The 18,447-nt window shown below is 44.5% G+C and overlaps 2 protein-coding genes across 2 annotated transcripts in view; both read left to right on the top strand.

Moving 5' to 3' along the window:
* Positions 1–4,827, top strand: part of LOC122755448 (calcium-binding protein 1-like) — a 30,527-nt gene extending 25,700 nt beyond the window's left edge. The window contains 2 exon segments of the mRNA XM_044003921.1: positions 977–1,124; positions 2,236–4,827. Of these exon segments, the coding sequence (XP_043859856.1) occupies positions 977–1,124; positions 2,236–2,261 (174 nt within the window). The 3' untranslated portion in view covers positions 2,262–4,827.
* On the top strand, positions 4,445–17,734 carry LOC122744436 (60S ribosomal protein L28-like). Its single transcript, XM_043989928.1, is given in 5 exon segments — positions 4,445–4,592; positions 13,243–13,264; positions 13,372–13,431; positions 17,292–17,562; positions 17,564–17,734. Coding segments are annotated over 5 exon segments (672 nt in total).
* Positions 17,735–18,447: the final 713 nt, after the last annotated feature.

Here is an 18,447-nt window from a genome sequence, read left to right as displayed (position 1 = left end):
AAACCACTTATTAAGTCTACTATGTGCAGCACTGTGATGGGGATAAAAAGATAAAAAAAGGTAGAACTGTTCTTACCTTCAAGGAGGTTACATTTAATTGGGGAGACACAACTTCTGCCCAAATAATCAACTAATCACTTAATAAACATTAAGTGCTTTGCTGGGTATACAAAGACCAAGCAAATAGAATTGTTCTTGCCCTCAAGGAGCTTACATTCATTCAACTGGGGAGACACAACTTCTGCCCAAATAACCAATTGATCAATCAATCAACTAACACTTATCAAGCATCTACTATGTGCTAGGTATTGTTTTGGGTACTGGGTATGCAAAGACAGGAAAAAATAGGACTATTCTTGCCTTCAAGGAGCTTGCATTTGTGGATAGAGCACCAGCCTGGAGTCAGGAGGATCTGAGTTCAAATCTGGCCTCAGACCCTTGACACTTACTAACTGTGTGACCCTAGGCAAGTCACTTAAACCCAATTGCCTCACAAAAAAAAAAAAACACAACCCAACAAACCCAAATAAACCAAAAAACCAATTAGCTTGCATTCAACTAGGGAGACATAATTTCTGCCCAAATAATCAACTAATCAATCAACAAAATTATTAAGTGCCTACTATGTGCTAGGCATTGTGCTAGTTGATGGCATACAAGAGCAAAAACTAATTAATTAGTTAATTAATTAATTGAATGAATAAAGAAAACAATCCCTACTCACAAAGAGCTTACATTCTAGGTGGCTAAGGGCATCTCTAGGCACCAGAACCCCAGGATAGATCAACAAAAACTTTGATGCTCTTTCCCAGTCCATCAGGATAGATATAAGCCAAAATTCTAGAGAATGAAAAGGACAGCCGGATATAGAGAGGAAAGGGAAGATTAGTAAGCCTACAAAGACAGAGCTTGGGGAAGCCTCGCTGGTCCTTTTGATGTGTGAGTATTTCTTCCTCTCCCCTTGCCCATTCTTCAGTTTGACACCAATGGTGACGGAGAGATCAGCACCAATGAGCTCCGGGAGGCCATGAGGAAGCTACTGGGCCATCAAGTGGGTCACCGAGACATAGAGGAAATCATCCGGGATGTGGATCTGAATGGGGACGGGCGTGTAGATTTTGAAGGTAGGCACATGTTCCGCTGTGGTGGTGGGGCTTCCCTGTGACACTGGGAGGGAGGGGAGAGGGAGACAGTAATTCGTTGGTGGAGCTCCTACTTGAACAATAACTTGAGTTTCTGAGGCTTCTTAAGGTTTTCAGAGCTCTTTCCTCATGGCTGCCATGTGAGGAGGTAGTGCAGACATCATCAGACCCATTTTATAGATGAGGCATGGGAAATGAAATCCCTTGTCTGAGATTACACTGGAGAATGTATCAGAGATGGGATATGCAAGGCACAGCATTAGGAGCAGTCTGGCTCTCTGTGACCCCATTTGGGGTTTTCTTGGCAGAAATACTGGAGTGGTTTGCCATTTCCTTCTCCAGCCCTTTTTTTTTTTAATGAGGCAATTGGAGTTAAGTGACTTGCCCAGGGTCACACAGCTAGTAAGTGTTAAGTGTCTGAGACTGGCTTTGAACTCAGGTCCTCCTGAATCCAGGGCCAGTGCTCTATCCACTGCGCCACCTAGCTGCCCCGTCTCCAGCCCATTTTACAGATGAGGAAACTGAGGCAAACAGGGTGAAGTGACTTGCCCAGGGTCACCCAGATAGTAAGTGTCTAAGGTCAGATTCAAACTCAGGTCTTCCTGAATCTAGGGCGGGTGCTTTATCCACTGCGCCACCTAGCTGCCCCCTGCTTTGCAGATATTAAAGCACCATATAAATTCTAGCTATTATTGTTGTTATCATGAAGCTCTTTACATATATTATCTCATTTTGTTCTCACAACAATCCTGCAAGGTAGGTGCTAATATTATACCCACTTTTACAATTGAGAAAACTGAGGCAGACAGTGGTTAAGTGCCCAGTCATCCAGCTAGTAAGTGTCTGAGGCTAGATTTGAACTTGGATCTTCCTGATTTTAAGCCCAATACTCTATTAGCCCCAAAGTATCTAAGTCTGTCAGACTATAGGTAACTCAACATTTCCCTGCAAGCTTTTGTTCCCAAATTCATATTGTGTTTTAGTCCAAACCACTTAGGGCTTGGAGGGAAGGGTGTAGCCCAGCCACAAGGAGAGGTGAGGACAGCTAAGGGACCACTCACCCTTCCATCCTCCATCTTTTCTCCCTCCTCAGAATTTGTACGGATGATGTCCCGCTGAGGGTCGAGGGGCCTTCAAGGGCTGAGAAGATGGCAGAGGGAGAAAGACAAGAGCACCTCCCCCCACCGTGCCCATGTACGGGACGTCCAGACTGAGCCTGTCCAAGCTCACGAGAGGTGCCCCATCCCGGAGCCCCCCACCCTTCTGCACTGTGAAAGACTCACAATCTCCTGCAACTGGAAGCGGCAGTGCCCATGGATGAGGTGGCAGTGCCAAGGCGGGCAGAAGCCACGCAGGACCTCAGGAGCCACTCACCCGTTGTTGCTCATGGTAGTTGGGCAAGGGATGTCCTGCCAGCAGATTTCCCCCCCCCCACCCGCTCCACGTGGCATGTCTGAACCTGGGCCTAAGCCTTCCATATCCTCTCCCCATCTTCCTTGCCCGACCTTAACTCCCCTTGGCCCTATCACCAATAAATATTTCGGAGACAAGGCAGTGGAGGCGTACCCCCCTGGTGTGTATGGGGGTAGGCGGGTAGGGCTGCTCCCTCTCTGGATATGCCCTGGCAGGATGCCTAATATCCCTGTGCTGTTCTCCATCATGATGCATGGGCACATGTATGTATGGAGAGCCGGTGGGCCCTGTAATCATGGTAGGCTGTGATAGTGGATATGCCCAAAAAGACAGGGGGGTGGTGGGGAGGCTGCAGGTCCACTCAGGAGCCACAGTCATGGGTTTGGGATGGCAGCCCAAGAGTAACCTGCAGCATCTGAGTTTCCATCAGAAGCCCTGAACTGACTGGAACCTAAGAAGAGATGTGGACCCCACCACTGACGCGGAACTTTCTAGGGTCTAAAAACAGGGCTTTTTGCCTCCTCTTTTTCTCCCCTCTCCAGGGCCACTTACAGGCAGAGGTAATCCTCGTGTTTCTGGTGTCCCAGTGGGTAGTGGACTCTGAGTAAGATCTTTGCTTGAATAATCCAATTCCAAGGTTAAGTCCTTGGCTTCCGGCCATCCTGGGCTGGTATCCAGGGGGCGGTCCCAGCTTCAGCTTTCCCAGAGGCAGCTGAACCCAACCTGCTCTAGAAGACCTCTCCCCTAGGTCCCTGAGTTCACACGGGCCAGGGAAAGTGGTGATCCCCCTTCCCAGAAGCCCAAGGTCTCAGAATTGCGAGGGGGCTAGCTCGTCCAAGCCTAGTCTGAACTAGGAATCCTTTTCTAACCTCCCTGGTTATCCAGCTTCTGCTGGGGGAGAGAGGGACAGAGAGACAGAGAAACAGAGATACACAGAGACAGAAAGACAGACGAAGAGAGATATAAAGAGACAGATAAAGACAGAGGGAGAGAGACAGCATTGAGGGAGAGAAACATCAGTGAGGGAGAGACAGAGAACAGAGGCAGAGAAAGGAAAATGAAAGCTAAAAAAAGAAAGCCCATCCTTTGCCTAGGTGTTAGGAATTTTCTTAACTGGAGACAAAGTAATTGAGACTCAACTAAGAATTTTTCATCCAAAACGAACTCCTGGGGGCAGCTAGGTGGCGCAGTAGATAGATAACCGGCCCTGGAGTCAGGAGGACCTGAGTTCAAATCCGGCCTCAGACACTTAACACTTACTAGCTGTGTGACCCTGGGCAACTCACTTAACCCCAATTGCCTCACTTCAAAACAAAACAAAACAAAACGAACTCCTTAAAGTTAAAGATGAGGGGACCAAATGGACCTTAAGGGTCCCTCTATTTCCCTATATGCTCAAAACAAGATAATTATTGTCATAGTGTTACAAGGAGCTCTCTGCCCTTGGGTCCACACAGCCTGGGACATTCTGTAGTAAGGAAATCTTTGGTGGCCTAGAGCCGAGTGGCACTATGGGATGGCGTTGTAGGACAAGTGCTATGCACCACCCAATCCTCAACGCCACCTGCTTCTAGAGGTGGTGGCTGTTTGTAACCCCCAAGAAAGTCCTTCCACTGCTCAGCCAGACTGTCACTTGGGCCACCTATGTCAGAAAACTGGAATTTGGGTGACCCTCTAGGCTCAGAGCAGTTGAAGAAACTTCCCTCCTAGGTAGGTAGAACCTGAGCCCAGGTTTTGGATGGGACTTTCTGCACTGCCTCAACGAAAAGCCCAGTTTTTTTCTCCCTACTCCCAATAAACCTTGTTTTTCACTTAGATTAACCAAACTGGGAGGACAGGAAGAGATGGGGCTTGGTTTTTTTTGTTTGTTTGTTTGTTTCTTTTTGGAGATGGGGCTTGTTGATGGCTATAGTGGAATTTACTCCTCGGTCATCTCCAAACCACATCCCGGCCACAACTTCAGTCCAGACTTCGTCCCCATCTCCTCCCCACCAGAAACTCGGACTCTGCCCCTGAAACCACCATGGGCTCTGATAGGTGAGCCATCACCAGGTTCAGGCTATTCAGGCTCCCCTGCGATCCCCAAACCCCCCTCTGCATGCACTTCTCACCCACCTTCCAGCTCTCCTTGGGGAGCACTTCCCCATTGCAATGCCTTCCCCCGATAGAGTATGGGCGGCTAAAGGACAGAGACAGTTCCTGCCTTTCTTTGTACCCTAGCGTTTAGCATGGTGACTGGCACGTAGTATTTAATAAATAATCTCTCTCTGCATCTGCGTCTCTCAGTCTCTTCTGCCTCTGCTTCTATCTGCCTCTATCTGTCTCAGCATCTCCGGCGGTTTCTCTCTGTCTCGGTCTGCCTGTCCATCTCTTTCTCCCTCCCCCCACCCACCTCCTGCCCCCGTCATAACTGGCAAGATAATCACAGTTTAAACATGGTTTAAACTAGGGCTCAGGGGTTATTAAAAGGGATTGACTGTAATCTGTACAAATCAGAGAAGTACCACAGTTCGTTTCGATCATGGAAGTCCATAGGTCTTCCCTACCATGGCTTATCTTGCCAAGTACCCATTTATTGATGGCTGCAGTAAAGTGACTTTTATTATTATAAAAGTTATTGTAATATTATATATTATTAGAATGTGACTTTTATTATTATAAAATTAACAGGGGGCAGCTAGGTGGCTCAGAGGATAAAGCACTGACCCTGTATTCAGGAGGACCTGAGTTCAAATGGGGCCTCAGACACTAGCCACTTACTAGCTGTGTGACCCTGGGCAAGTCACTTAATCCTCATTGACCTGCCCCCCCCCAAAAAAAATTAACAAGTGCTTCAGTCAGTCAGCCAGTCCACCAGGATTTAGTAAGCACCTACTATGTACCAGGCATTGTGCTAAGTCCGGGAGAAACAAGAATGGTTAAAAAAAAGAACCCCTGCTTTTCAGAAACCCACAGACTCATAGGAGAGCCAGAATATATAATGCAGCTATTGCTGGGAGAAACACACATTGGTTCAGATCAGAGAAGGTGTAAATGACTGGGAGCAGCGCCTTTCTTAAAAGCAAGTTTTCATTCATGCATCCAAAATGCCTATTTTGGATGAAAAGCACTGTGCTGGATTCCATGTAGGGGACAATGTTCTATAAATCCCAACTCTGGCCTTTGAGGGTCTGAGGAAAAGTACGGTAGAATGCTGATCAGGCAGTGAGAACATCTGAGTTCTAGGCTGTCGATCACCAAACCAACAAGCATTTATCAAGTGGTTCTGACGTGCCTGGCATTGGAGACAGAAAGACAAAAATGAAACATTCTCTGCATTTAAGGTGACCCAAAAGAAATAGGGAGCTACTGGAGACTGGGAGAGAGAGAAGAAGCACCATCTGGCTTGTGCTTTTAGGCACTAAAAGCATCCCTTTGGCAGCTATATGACATCCACCCCCAAGCCTCCTGCTAGTGGGGAGGTGATCCTTGGCTCTTTAAGGCTTTGCAGCAAAGGATATGCTATGCTGGAAAGGCTTTGAGTAAAGTCTTATAAGCAAACTGTCTGATTTCTGAAGACTTGCTTAGATATCTATGTAGTCTCATCACCATTAGTCTTGGTGATGAATTCTTTGGCCACAGCAATCCATGAACCAAAGAATACAGTCCTGTGTGGCTCCTTATGCAACTGAAATAATGTGAAAAGGGTCAAAGGATGCTAAGAATCGATCGCTTTTAGAGCATCTATAAATCTTGCTTTAGTTTTTAATTCATTAGATAGGAGGGGGCAGCTAGGTGGTGCAGTTGATAAAGCACCAGCCCTGGATTCAGGAGGACCTGAGTTCAAATGCAACCTCAGACACTTGACACTTACTAGCTGTTTGACCCTGGGCAAGTCACTTAACCCCAATTGCCTTACCAAAAAAGAAAAAAATAGATAGGAGGCAGTATAACACAGAGGAGAGAGGGGTGGTTCTGGAGTCCAGGGCTTAGACTCAAATTCTACTTCTGCCATTTAGTACCTTTGTGACCTTGGATAAGTCATTTAATTCCTTTGGACTTCAGTTTCCTCATTTGGAAAATGAGGGAGTTGAGTCAAATGATCTTTAAAGTCCCTCCCAGTTCTATAGCTATGATCCTAAATCAGTTAACCTTCCTGAGCCTCATTTTCCTCATTTATAAAACCAAGGAGTTGGAGTAGGGGGCCCTGAGGGTCTTTCCCATTTTCATTCTGTGATTCTATATGAAATCTTTTGTTCAAGCACTAACAAGTGGACCTGCTACCAGAAGACCCAAACTGGAACTGTTTTGTCATTCTCGATATGAACCAAACCAGGAGACAAAAGGAAGTTGTAGCTGAGTGGTTCAGCACTTTGCCTCCTTGGAGAGGAAGAGCCGGTTTTATTGTTCACCCAAAGGCAACAACAAAAAATATAACTGGCTATTTGCTCTTCTCTGTTGCATTGTTTGGCATACAGTAAGTACTTGACAAATACTCTTATTCAATCATTCACACTCACTTTAAGTATTTTCAAAAAGAACCCACTGAAAAGAATTACAGTTTTGTACCAACTGGCTTCACATCCCATCCAGCAGTCTACTTGGGTGCCATCTTGATGCTGAGCGCTGCATCTCTCTTTCTGCATCTTGCTTTCAGAACCATAATCAAATCACTGCCATCCTTGCTTCTGGAAAGAGCTTGACAATGGACTGCTCTACTAAATTCAAATCAATAAGCATTTATGAAATTATTTTTTTTGTTTTTGTTTGGGCAGAGCAATGAGGGTTAAGTGACTTACCCAGGGTCACACAGCTAGTAAGTGTCAAAATAAGCATTTATTAAGCACTTATTGTGTGCCAGGCACTGTGCTAAGTACTGGAAATACAAAAAAGACAAAAGACAAGTCCTGCCCTCAAGGAGCTCAGGGTCTAATGGGGGAGACGATATATATATATATAAAACCCAACATAGGGGCAGCTAGGTGGCGCAGTGGATAGAGCACCAGCCCTGGATTCAGGAGTACCTGAGTTCAGATCCGGCCTCAGACACTTGACACTTTCTAGCTGTGTGACCCTGGGCAAGTCACTTAACCCCCATTGCCCTGCAAAAAAACAAAAAACAAAAAAACCAACATAAAACCAAACCTATGTACAAACTATACACACACACACACACACACACACACACACACACACACACACACACACACACACACACAGAGGATAAATTAAAGATAATCATCAGAGGAGAGCCACAAAGACTAAGGAGAATGGGAAGGGTTTTCTGTAAAAGATGAGATTTTAGCTTAGATTTGAAGGAAGTTTGGGAAGCCAGGATATAGTGATGAGAAGGGAAGGTTCCAGGCAGGGGGACAGCTGGTGAAAATGCCTGGAGTTGGGAGATAAAATATCATGTGCAATCCACTCACCAATCCTGCAACTTCATCACCCCCTGGCCATCATTGTCCTTTATGTGTTATCTCCTTCCATGTGAATAGAAGTCCTTCAAAGGCAGGGACTGCTCCTTTTTTTTTTTTTATTTGTCGTTTCCCCCCCACCCCCTTAGCACAGTGGCTCACACAAAGTAAAGGTTTATTCATTCTCCAACTTCTTTTTTTTTTTGTGAGGTAATTGGGGTTAAGTGACTTGCCCAGGGTCACACAGCTAGTAAGTGTTAAGTGTCTGAGACCGGATTTGAACTCAGGTACTCCTGACTCCAGGGCTGGTGCTCTATCCACTGCACCACCTAGCTGCCCCTATTCTTCAACTTCTATTCCAGAGGATGAAGATGTAAAGAATTTTATGAGATCATAAAGATTTATCATTTCATGTATCGCCCCTTCCTTCCAGTCTACATGCCATTTTGTCCTTTGTTTTCTTACTACTCTTTTTTTTTTTTTTCGGGGCAATGGGGGTTAAGTGACTTGCCCAGGGTCACACAGCTAGTAAGTGGCAAGTGTCTGAGGCCGGATTTGAACTCAGGTCCTCCTGAATTCAGGGCTGGTGCTTTATCCACTGTGCCACCTAGCTGCCCCAGTCCTTTGTTTTCAAAGAGGACCAAAGACCCCATGGAATGATGCCTTGACTTGCAAGTGAATTGGATTTAAATGAGGCAGAATGAAGAGAGAGCCTCACTCTCTTTTCCAGAGTCACCAAAGTCCAGGGACAGGACAAAAGTCAGGATGACTGCCGATGGCCTGGGATACAGTGCATGACCTTGGCATCTTCCATATCTAACCAAGCTCTCAGTGCTCCACAGCGACTGTTGGAACAAATTGTTCTCATCCACCCAGTTGACCCAGGGAAGTCTTCACATGCTTGAGATAGATGCCCTGCTAATTCACTGACCTTGTTTAAGGCCTGTAGCTTGTCCTCAGCATGCCTTAGCCCATCTTCCCAGATAGTTTTACCAGGGTGCAGCTGCTATAATGCTATAGCTTCTTGGAGTGAGAATTGAGTGCCAGGTAGACACCAAAGGTGGATGAGCAATCATGAAAATGGTTTAGCAAGATTTTTTTTGTTTGTTTGTTTAGTATTTGTTGACTTAAAAAAATTATAAAATGGAAAATAAAAATAAAAAAGGCAAAAAAGAGAATTCTCTGAAGAATTCCATATAATAGGGGCAGCTAGGTGGCACAATGGATAGAGCACCAGCCCTGGAGTCAGGAGGACCTGAGTTCAAATGCAGCCTTAGACACTTAACACTTACTAGCTGTGTGACCCTGGGCAAGTCACTTAACCCTCATTGCCTCATCAAAAACAAAACAAAACAAAACAAAACAAAACACTCCGTATACCAGATTAACTCAACATATACATTGATACTCAGTGGTTTCAATACAAAGGTGAGTATAGGTAAGGATGGTGAAAAATATATTGGAAAATATGGTTCAGGACTCAAGGACTACACACAAACCTTATGCCTTAATATCACAGATACTTTGTCTAGAAAAAGAATTGGAAGATGTTAGGGAAAACATCCAATAACATAGCAAAAAAAAGAAATTAGTTCTATTTTAATAGGTAGGAAAGTATTCAATTGGGGTAGTCATTTATGAATCAACTATCTGTGTCTAATCATAGCATTAACTTGTTAGAGCATAGAGATAAATCAATAAGCAAGGAAAAGAAATAATAATGAGAAAATAAATGCCACAGGTATAAAAAACCTCAACAATTTAGGGGCAGCTAGGTGGCTCAGTAGATAAAGCACCAGTCCTGGATTCAGGAGTACCTGAGTTCAAATCCAGCCTCAGACACTTGACACTTACTAGTTGTGTGACCCTGGACAAGTGACTTAACCCTCATTGCCCCCCCCCAAAAAATAAAAAAAACCAATTTAACCAATTTGGTCAATCAACTAATAGCATGTCCTTAATAGTGGACCCTATTCAGTGCCAGGCACTGTTCTGGGTGATAGGAAATAGGAAGAAATAAAACAATCCCTTCCCTCAAAGAGTTTACATTTTATTATGGAACTATATACATATAGAAGTCCACACAAAAGAAGTTATGAAGTAACTTTGCTAATAGGAGGACAAGACATTTGTGCCTGGGGAAAAAAGAAGGGGCTTCATTAGAAAGTGGAGCTTGAGTGAGCTTTGAAAGAAAGTGGGAGGGGCAGCTAGGTGGCACAGAGGATATAGCACCGGCCCTAGATTCAGGAGGACCTGGGTTCAAATCCTGCCTCAGACACTTAACACTTACTAGCTGTGTGATCCTGGGTAAGTCACTTGACCCCAATTGCCCAGCAAAAAAAAAAGAAAGAAAGAAAGTGGGGATTCTTTCTTCATGTCCTTTATAGTTAATCTGGGTATTTGTCATTTGGGAGTCTAGGAAGTAGAAGTGAGCAGGGAGTACACACCACACATTGGGAGCATCCTGTACAATGGAAGGAGATGGAAGATAGAGTGTCCCATTAGAGGAATGGCAAGGATGCCGGTTTGGCAGGTCCTTAGATTGTGAAGAAGAAAGCTGCTTTTGGCTGGAAAGGCAGGTTGGAGAAAGGTTGCGAAGGGTTTGAAATGCAAAATATAGACATTTGTATTTGATTCCGGAGGTGATCATAGAATATTACTGAGCAAGAGAGTGACGTGGTCAGGCCTGTGCTTTAAGAAAGTCACTGGGTACAGGGGAAGGACTGGAGTCAGGGAGACCAATTTGGAGGCTACTGCAATAATCTAGGCAAGAGGTGATGAAGGCCTGGACTGGGTGGTAGATGTTTGAGTAGAAAGAAGGGAATAATAATAATAATAATAATAATAATAATAATAATAATAACAACAACTAGCATTTATATAGAACTTTAAGATTTACAAAGCACTCTACAAATATTACCTCTTTGTATCCTCATCAAAACCCTGGGAGGGAGGTGCTATTAGTATGACCGTTTTCCAGATGAGGAAACTGAGGTACACAAAGATTAAGTGATTTGACCAGTCACATAGCTAGTATGTATCTGAGGCTGGATTTGAACTTGGGTCTTCCTGACTCCAGATTCAGTGCTCTATCCACTGTGCCTCCTAGTGACAGATGTGACAGATGTTACAGAGGTAAAATCAGTAAAGCTTGGCAATTAATTGGACATGTGGCATGAGAGAGAATCAGAATTCAAGATTCAATTGGGAATCTGGGTGACTGAAAGAATGGGAGGAATGTCTCAACAGTAATTAACAAGAGGGGTGGGGTTGTGTGTTCTATTTTGGAAATGCTTATAGGATGTCTGGTTTGAAATGCCCCATATACAACTGGTGATGTAGGACTAAAGCTAGATAAGCAGTTCTGTTAGTCATCTACATGGAGATGATAATAAAACTCATGGGAGCTAATAAGGTCACCAAGAAAAAGTGCAGAGAGAAGAAATGGTGACCCAGGACAGAGCCTTGGGGCATGTCCACTCATGGGTGTTTTATTGATAGCCCCAAATGGGAAATAGATGGAGAAAAGCCCATGCACACTGACTAGAACTGTTTTATACTGAAGTGTAATTGATGTATATCAATTGCCAAAAAGAGGTGAGCAAAGGTAGGCATCTGAATCTTAGTCAGAAAACACCTGATGGGGGCAGTTAGGTGGCACAGTGAATAAAGCACCGGCCCTGGATTCAGGAGGACCTGAGTTCAAATCTGGCCTCAGACACTTGACACTTACTAGCTGTGCTGTGTGACCCTGGGCAAGTCACTTAACCCTCATTGCCCCGCAAAAAAAAAAAAAGAAAAGAAAAGAAAAGAAAAAAAAAGACAGAAAACACCCAATCTCTTTGCCGAGTGGAGAGATGGAAGTCAAAGGCCACACTGGCTTAGGCTATAGATTCATTGGTAGAATCCCATGTAGAAAGATGGCTGTAGCAAAGTCCTCTAACAAATGAGCAAGAAGCAGAGAAAGAGAGCTTGGTGAGAGAGCCAACTAAGCAAAGTCATCCCAATGGCATTTAAGAGATGAAACTGAAGGGAGGACGACCAACAGATGAAAAATGAAAAAGATATGCAAAGAGCCTAATGATTAACTTTTTTTGTCATCAAGAACAGCAGGACTACAGGATCCTAGATGGACTTCTAGAGCAGAGGTTCTCAATAGGGATCCATAGACCCTAAGGGGTAAATTTTAGGGGGTCCCTGAGCTTGGATTGAAAAGAAAATGACATCTTCATTTCAATATAATTGGTTTCCTTCATGATCCCTATGTATTTTATTTTATTATTTCTTTTTTTGCAGGGAAATGAGGGTTAAGTGACTTGCCCAGGGTCACACAGCTATTAAGTGTCAAGTGTCTGAGGCCAAATTTGAACTCAGGTCCTCCTGAATCCAGGGCCGGTGCTTTGTCCACTGCGCCACCTAGCTTCCCCTCCCCGCCATATATTTTATTTTATGCATTTAAGGCATGATTCTGAGAAGGGATCCCAAGGCTTCACCAGACTGCTCATGGTCCATGACACAAACAGGGTTAAGAACTGAGGAAATAAGGGTGAGTGACCCTGGGCAAGTCACTTAACCCCAATTGCCTCACAAAAACCCCCCCAAAAACCCAAACCAACCCAATTAGGGCTGATGTCACTAGATTAGGCCAAGTATACACGAAAAGGAGCTCCAAGATGGAGGCAATACAAGCTTGAGCTCTCAGGATTCCATTCAAAAGGTATCTTAAGGATAGGAAAATACCCATGGCCCTCTATTACCAATAAAAGTGATTGAGGAAACATTAATAACTACAGACCCATATTCCTATTTTTGAGCATTATAAATTTTTATAAGAACAATCAGCACAAACATCAGGAATATTATTTATTAGGGTTTTAAAAAGCAATCACATCTGGGGCAGCTAGGTGGCGCAGTGGATAGAGCACTGACCCTGGAGTCAGGAGGACCCGAGTTCAAATCTGACCTCAGACGCTTAACACACACTTACTAGCTGTGTGACCCTGGGCAAGTAACTTAACCCCAATTGCCTCACTTAAAAAAAAAAAAAAGCAATCACATCTTCTCAGGCTCCCCTGTCCCTGGGGCCCCTTCTCTCCCTCTGATCTGTGGAAGGTAGACAGTGGACAGCTACTCCAAGCCCCTTCCCCCATTTAAGAAGGACACCCAGGGCAGCCACCTCATTATTTCCCACCAAACTGCCCTCATCTGGACTTCATCATGCACTCAAGCTGGAGACTCTCCCCCTCCCTCCTCTTTTTGGCTTCCTTTTATGGGCTGTCTCCCCCTAATAGGTTATAGGCTCTTTGAGGGTAGGTAAGGTCTTTTACTTTTCTTTGTATCCCCAGTGCTTAGGGCAATGTTTGGTCTATAGTGGGTGCTTAATACATGTTTATTGACTGGCTGACTGTCTGAATTGACAGGCCGCCTTCCACAGTAGACACAGCAGTAAACATCTTTACCTTCCTACAACTGACTGAAAGGTATGGACAAACATGAGAGCCCACTACGATTATTGTCTGTTGACTTAAAGAGCATACGATTGAGTAGAACAAAATGATATCTTAAATTTCTTCCCCTAACAAGCTGTCTCCCATTCAAATGTCAAAACGATGCAGGATTCTTTGGAAAACATCAATAGAGATAGTTTTATTCAATGACTTTCTGCTCATTAATGCCCAAAGAGGCATCGATGGGGGAGATGAATGCTTGCTGAAGGTGTTTACCTCTGACACAGAGGAGATCGAACACCCAGAGAGATGGTGGCTTCCATGGGCCCTTTCAGCTCTAAATCTATGATCCCATGACGTCAAAGGAGCATTCTCCAGTGGAGAGGAAGAGGCCCCTGTGTGTAGATAACATTATGTGAATTAATTACATCAAGCCCCAGGACTGGCAAGAGCTTCTTTAAAAAGATCAAAGATGGGCCGCTAGGTGGCACAGTGGATAAGGCACCGGCCCTGGATTCAGGAGGACCTGAGTTCAAATTTTACCTCAGACACTTGATACTAGCTGTGTGACCCTGGGCAAGTCACTTAACCCTCATTGCCCCTCCCCCCCCAATCAAAGATGTAGAACTGGAAGGAACCACAGAGCCAATCCGATCCAACCCTCCTGTTTTACAGAGGAAGAAACTAAGGCCCAATGGGGTTAGGTGATTTGCCTAAGGTAGTACAGCTAATACTCATCAGAGGTGGGATTTGAACCCAGGTCCTCTGACTCTGGAATCCAACCCAATAAACATTTTTGTTTTTGTTTTTTGGTGAGGCAATTGGGGTTAAGTGACTTGCCCAGGGTCACACAGCTAGTAAGTGTCAAGTGTCTGAGGTCAGATTTGACCTCAGGTCCTCCTGACTCCAGGGCCGGTGCTCTATCCACTGTGCCACCTAGCTGCCCCCAATAAACGTTTATTAAGTGTCTACAATGGGCCAAGCACGGTGCTAAGTGCTGGGGATGCCATTTTTTTTTAACTTTATTTTTTGTGGGGCAATGAGGGTTAAGTGACTTTCCCAGGGTCACACAGCTAGTGTCAAGTGTCTGGATCTGGATTCGAACTCAGGTCTTCCTGAATCCAAGGCCGGTGCTTTATCCACTGCACCACCTAGTTGCCCCCCCGGGGATGCCATTAATAAAAAGAAAGACAGTCTCTGCTCTCAGGGAACTTTACAATCTAAAGAATTGTACTCTTTCCTCTGAACCATGCTGCTTCTATACATAATTACTCAAAAGAGTTTCACCTAACCATCCACAAGGTACTTTTTCAGTAGATGAAGAATGCCCTTTGTACAAATTATGACCTGTATTTGGATGGACAACCAATCTAGCTCATCCATCTGTATATACCTAGGACAGCTAGGTGGTCCAGTGGATAGCGTGTCAAACCTGGAGTCAGTTTAAATCCAGCCTTAGACACTTACTAGCTGTGTGACCCTGGGCAAGTCACTTCACCCTATTTACCTCAGTTTCTTCCTCTGTAAAATGGAGACACACCAGAAAAGGAAATGGCAAACTGCTCCCAGTATCTCCGCCAAGAAAACCCCAAATGGGGTCATGAAGAGTTGGAAACGACTAAAAACAACTGAACAACGAAACTATATATGTGTGAAATGGCATATAATGGTATATATATGCCATTTTCATAGACACAATCTCACATTATAGAAATCAGAAGCTAGCTATGCTACTGTTATTAGAGCACCCAGGATAGAGAGCTGAAGGCACGAGAATGCTGCCCTCTAGTGACTGACCAGAGCACTGTCAACCCAGACAATTCTGCAAACTCTTTCTGTTCCCGATGTTTCCATACTCATTTTCCTGACTCCAGACCTGGTGCTCCATCCACTGCACCATCTTGACATTGAGTGCTTAAAACCAGAAGGGACCTCACAGGTCTTCTAGTCCAGGGGTTTTTAACCCAGGGTCTGTAGACTTGTTTTTAAAATATGTGCACATTTGGATAACTGTATTTCAATATAATCTGTTTCATTTGTAATCTAGGTATTTTTTGTTTGTTTATTTTGGAGGTTATTAAATGATTTGCCCAGGGTGACACAGCTAATGAGTGTTTGAGGCTGCATTTGAACTCAGATCCCTTGGATTTCAGGCTGACACTCTATCTACTGTGCCACCTAACTGCCCCTAACCTAGGTATTTTATTTTATGCAGTGAAAACCAGAACTCTTGAGAAGGGGTTGTAGACTCCACCAGAATGTTAATGGGGGCATGACACGAAAAAGTGAAGAACTCTTTGTTTTATCTAATCTCTTTATTCTACAGAGGAAGAAATTGAGAGCTTGATAGATGAGTTAATTTACCCAAGGTTTCACAGGTAGTAAGAAGCAAAGCAGGAATTCAAAACCAAAGCCTTGGGGCAGCTAGGTGGTACAGTGGATAGAGCTCTGGCCCTGGAGTCAGGAGTACCTGAGTTCAAATCTGGCCTCAAACACTTGACACTTACAAGCTGTGTGACCCTGGGCAAGTCACTTAACCCCAATTACCTCACCAAAACCAAAACAAAACAGCAAAAAACCCCAAAGCCTCTTACTCTAAATCCAATACTTTGGACTGTAGGCTCCATGCTTTACTTTTTACTTTCCTCATATAACCTAACAGCTAGGGGATACAGTCTCTAGAGTATCAGATTTAGAGTCAGGAAGACCTGAGTTCAGATCTTGCTCAGACACTAACCACCAGTCTCATTCTGGGAAAGTTGATTATCCTTTCTCAGCCTCAGTTTCCTCATCTGAAAAATGGGAAAAACCAAAACACCTACCTCGCAGGGTTGTTGTGAGGATCAAATGAGGTGATGTTTTTAAAGTCCTAGATAAATGCTAGCTGCTACTATTGTTATTCAGCTAGCTGGTGTCATAGTGCACAGAGCATCAGGCCTGGACTAAGGAAGACTCATCTTCTTGAGTTCAAATCTGGCCTCAGACACTTACTAGTCATGTGACCCTGGGCAAGACACTTCACCCTGTTTGCCTCAGTGTCCTCATCTGTAAATGAGCTGGAGAAGGCAATGGCAAAGGACTTCAGCATCTTTGTCAAGAAAATCTAACAAGGGGTCATGAAGAGTCACACATGATTGAAATGACTAAACAACAATAAAAATTATTATTAATTATTTCAGCGCCAGTTCCCTTTCCACTCTATGATTCAAATCCAATTCAGTTTAACCCACATTTCTTAAGCACCTGTTACATCCAAGGCCCTGGTATTACAGATAAAAATGAAACCATTTTTCAAGTTACTTAACGTTCTCTCAGGAGGCGATGCAACATTTTGTCCACAAGTAAATAAATATGAGATATATACAATATTGGGAGGTAGTGCCTGTCCTGTGCTTCAGAGAAAGCCAGGGTGGTAAGGGAGACTATTCCAGACATGATAAAGCACCTGTAGAAAATCAAGGAAGCTGGAGACAAAGGGATGCTGATGGGGAAGAGGTAGCCGACTTGTTTGAATGGAATAGAGAATGTGAGAAAGGATTTAACCACACTGGAAAGGCAAGTGGGAAAGCCAGCTGGTAGACATCTTTAAATGCAAGTCTGAGGAGTGTTTTCTGTTTAGGAGCAATAGGGAGCCACTGATGATTTTTGAGTTGGGGCACTGTCATAGTCAGATTTATGTTTTAAGAATATCAGGGGGCAGCTAGGTGGCGCAGTGGATAGAGCACCAGCCCTGGAGTCAGGAGTACCTGAGTTCAAATCAGACCTCAGACACTTAACACTTACTAGCTGTGTGACCCTGGGCAAGTCACTTAACCCCAATTGCCTCGCAAAAAAAAAGAAAGAAAGAAAGAAAAAAAAAAGAATTATACCCTGGCCCTTTCTGTCTCTGGAAGTTGCCGCCTGAGGTCACCACCTCCTGCGGTCGCCCTTGCCGCTGCCATATTGGCCCATCTGCAGTGGATGGTCCTCCAGAACTGCTCCAGCTTCCTTATCAAGTGCACCGAGCCTAACAACCTCAAGGCCAGAAACTCCTTCCACTACAATGGGCTGATCCACTGGAAGACAGTGGGCATCAAGCTGGCCACCAACAGCAAGGGCATCGTGGTGGTGCTGAAGCAACGGGCAGGTCAGAGGAAGCCTGATGCTTCCTATGTGAGGACCAATCATCAACAAAAATGCTCAGGTCACACTCAACAGCGTCTGGAACATCATCAGCAAGAACAAATCCCGGAAAGATCTCCGCATGGCTACTCTGCACGGGGCCAGTGCCATCCTGCAGAGCCAGAAGCCAGTGGTAGTGAAGAAGAAGCAAACCCGCCCACCCAAGAGCACTTAGGGTGCCAGACCTGCCTTTGGCTAATAAAGTCAAACTGCTCAAAAAAAAAATAATTACACCCTCTTGCATACAAATCCAATTAGAATAAAATAATAGTTTATTGAGGTGCTAGGGAAAGGAAACCAAGAGAGAAATCCTTGGACTTCTTCTCATGGGGAGAAGGCATAGCACAGAGTGTGGCTCTCTGAGATACCAATCTCCTAGAGCAGGAGACAGACAGATAGTTTTATAGAGGACTGATGGGGATGATCATCTGACTGTGGAAAGTTCTCTTATTGGGTGGTAAGTTGGAAGTAGTTTGGTGAGGGGCGGTTGTTCTGTCTCCTCACGCCACTTTGGCAAAGTTATCTCCTCAAGGAGTGGGGGAGGCTGGAATGAAGGGAGGTGGTCCTGGAGTTATCTTAGTGGTAAGGGCCAAATTTAGTATGGGGAGAGTTAATTGGGTGGCTCGAGTAATATTGGGTTCAGAAAATAATGAGAGACCTCTAGGTCCAGAGTTTCTTCTTCTCCAATTCACAATTAATTCCTTACAGAATCTGGATCAGGTGCCACTTATCTCTGTAGGTGTGTCGTCCTTTGGTTTAGCTTCTCAAGGAGAAGGTTCCTTGATTTCCCCCAGAAAACCTCTGAGGCAGCCCAGGTCCATAACAAAACCAACCTATGAGGGACAGGAAAGAGACTTTCAGAAGTGACCATGTGGAGATTCAGGAGAA

Source organism: Dromiciops gliroides, chromosome 1, assembly GCF_019393635.1.
Source record: "Dromiciops gliroides isolate mDroGli1 chromosome 1, mDroGli1.pri, whole genome shotgun sequence".
In the NCBI taxonomy this organism is placed as follows: Eukaryota; Metazoa; Chordata; class Mammalia; order Microbiotheria; family Microbiotheriidae; genus Dromiciops; species Dromiciops gliroides.
Note: the sequence above shows the minus strand (reverse complement) of the source record. Positions and strands in the feature narration are given on the sequence as shown.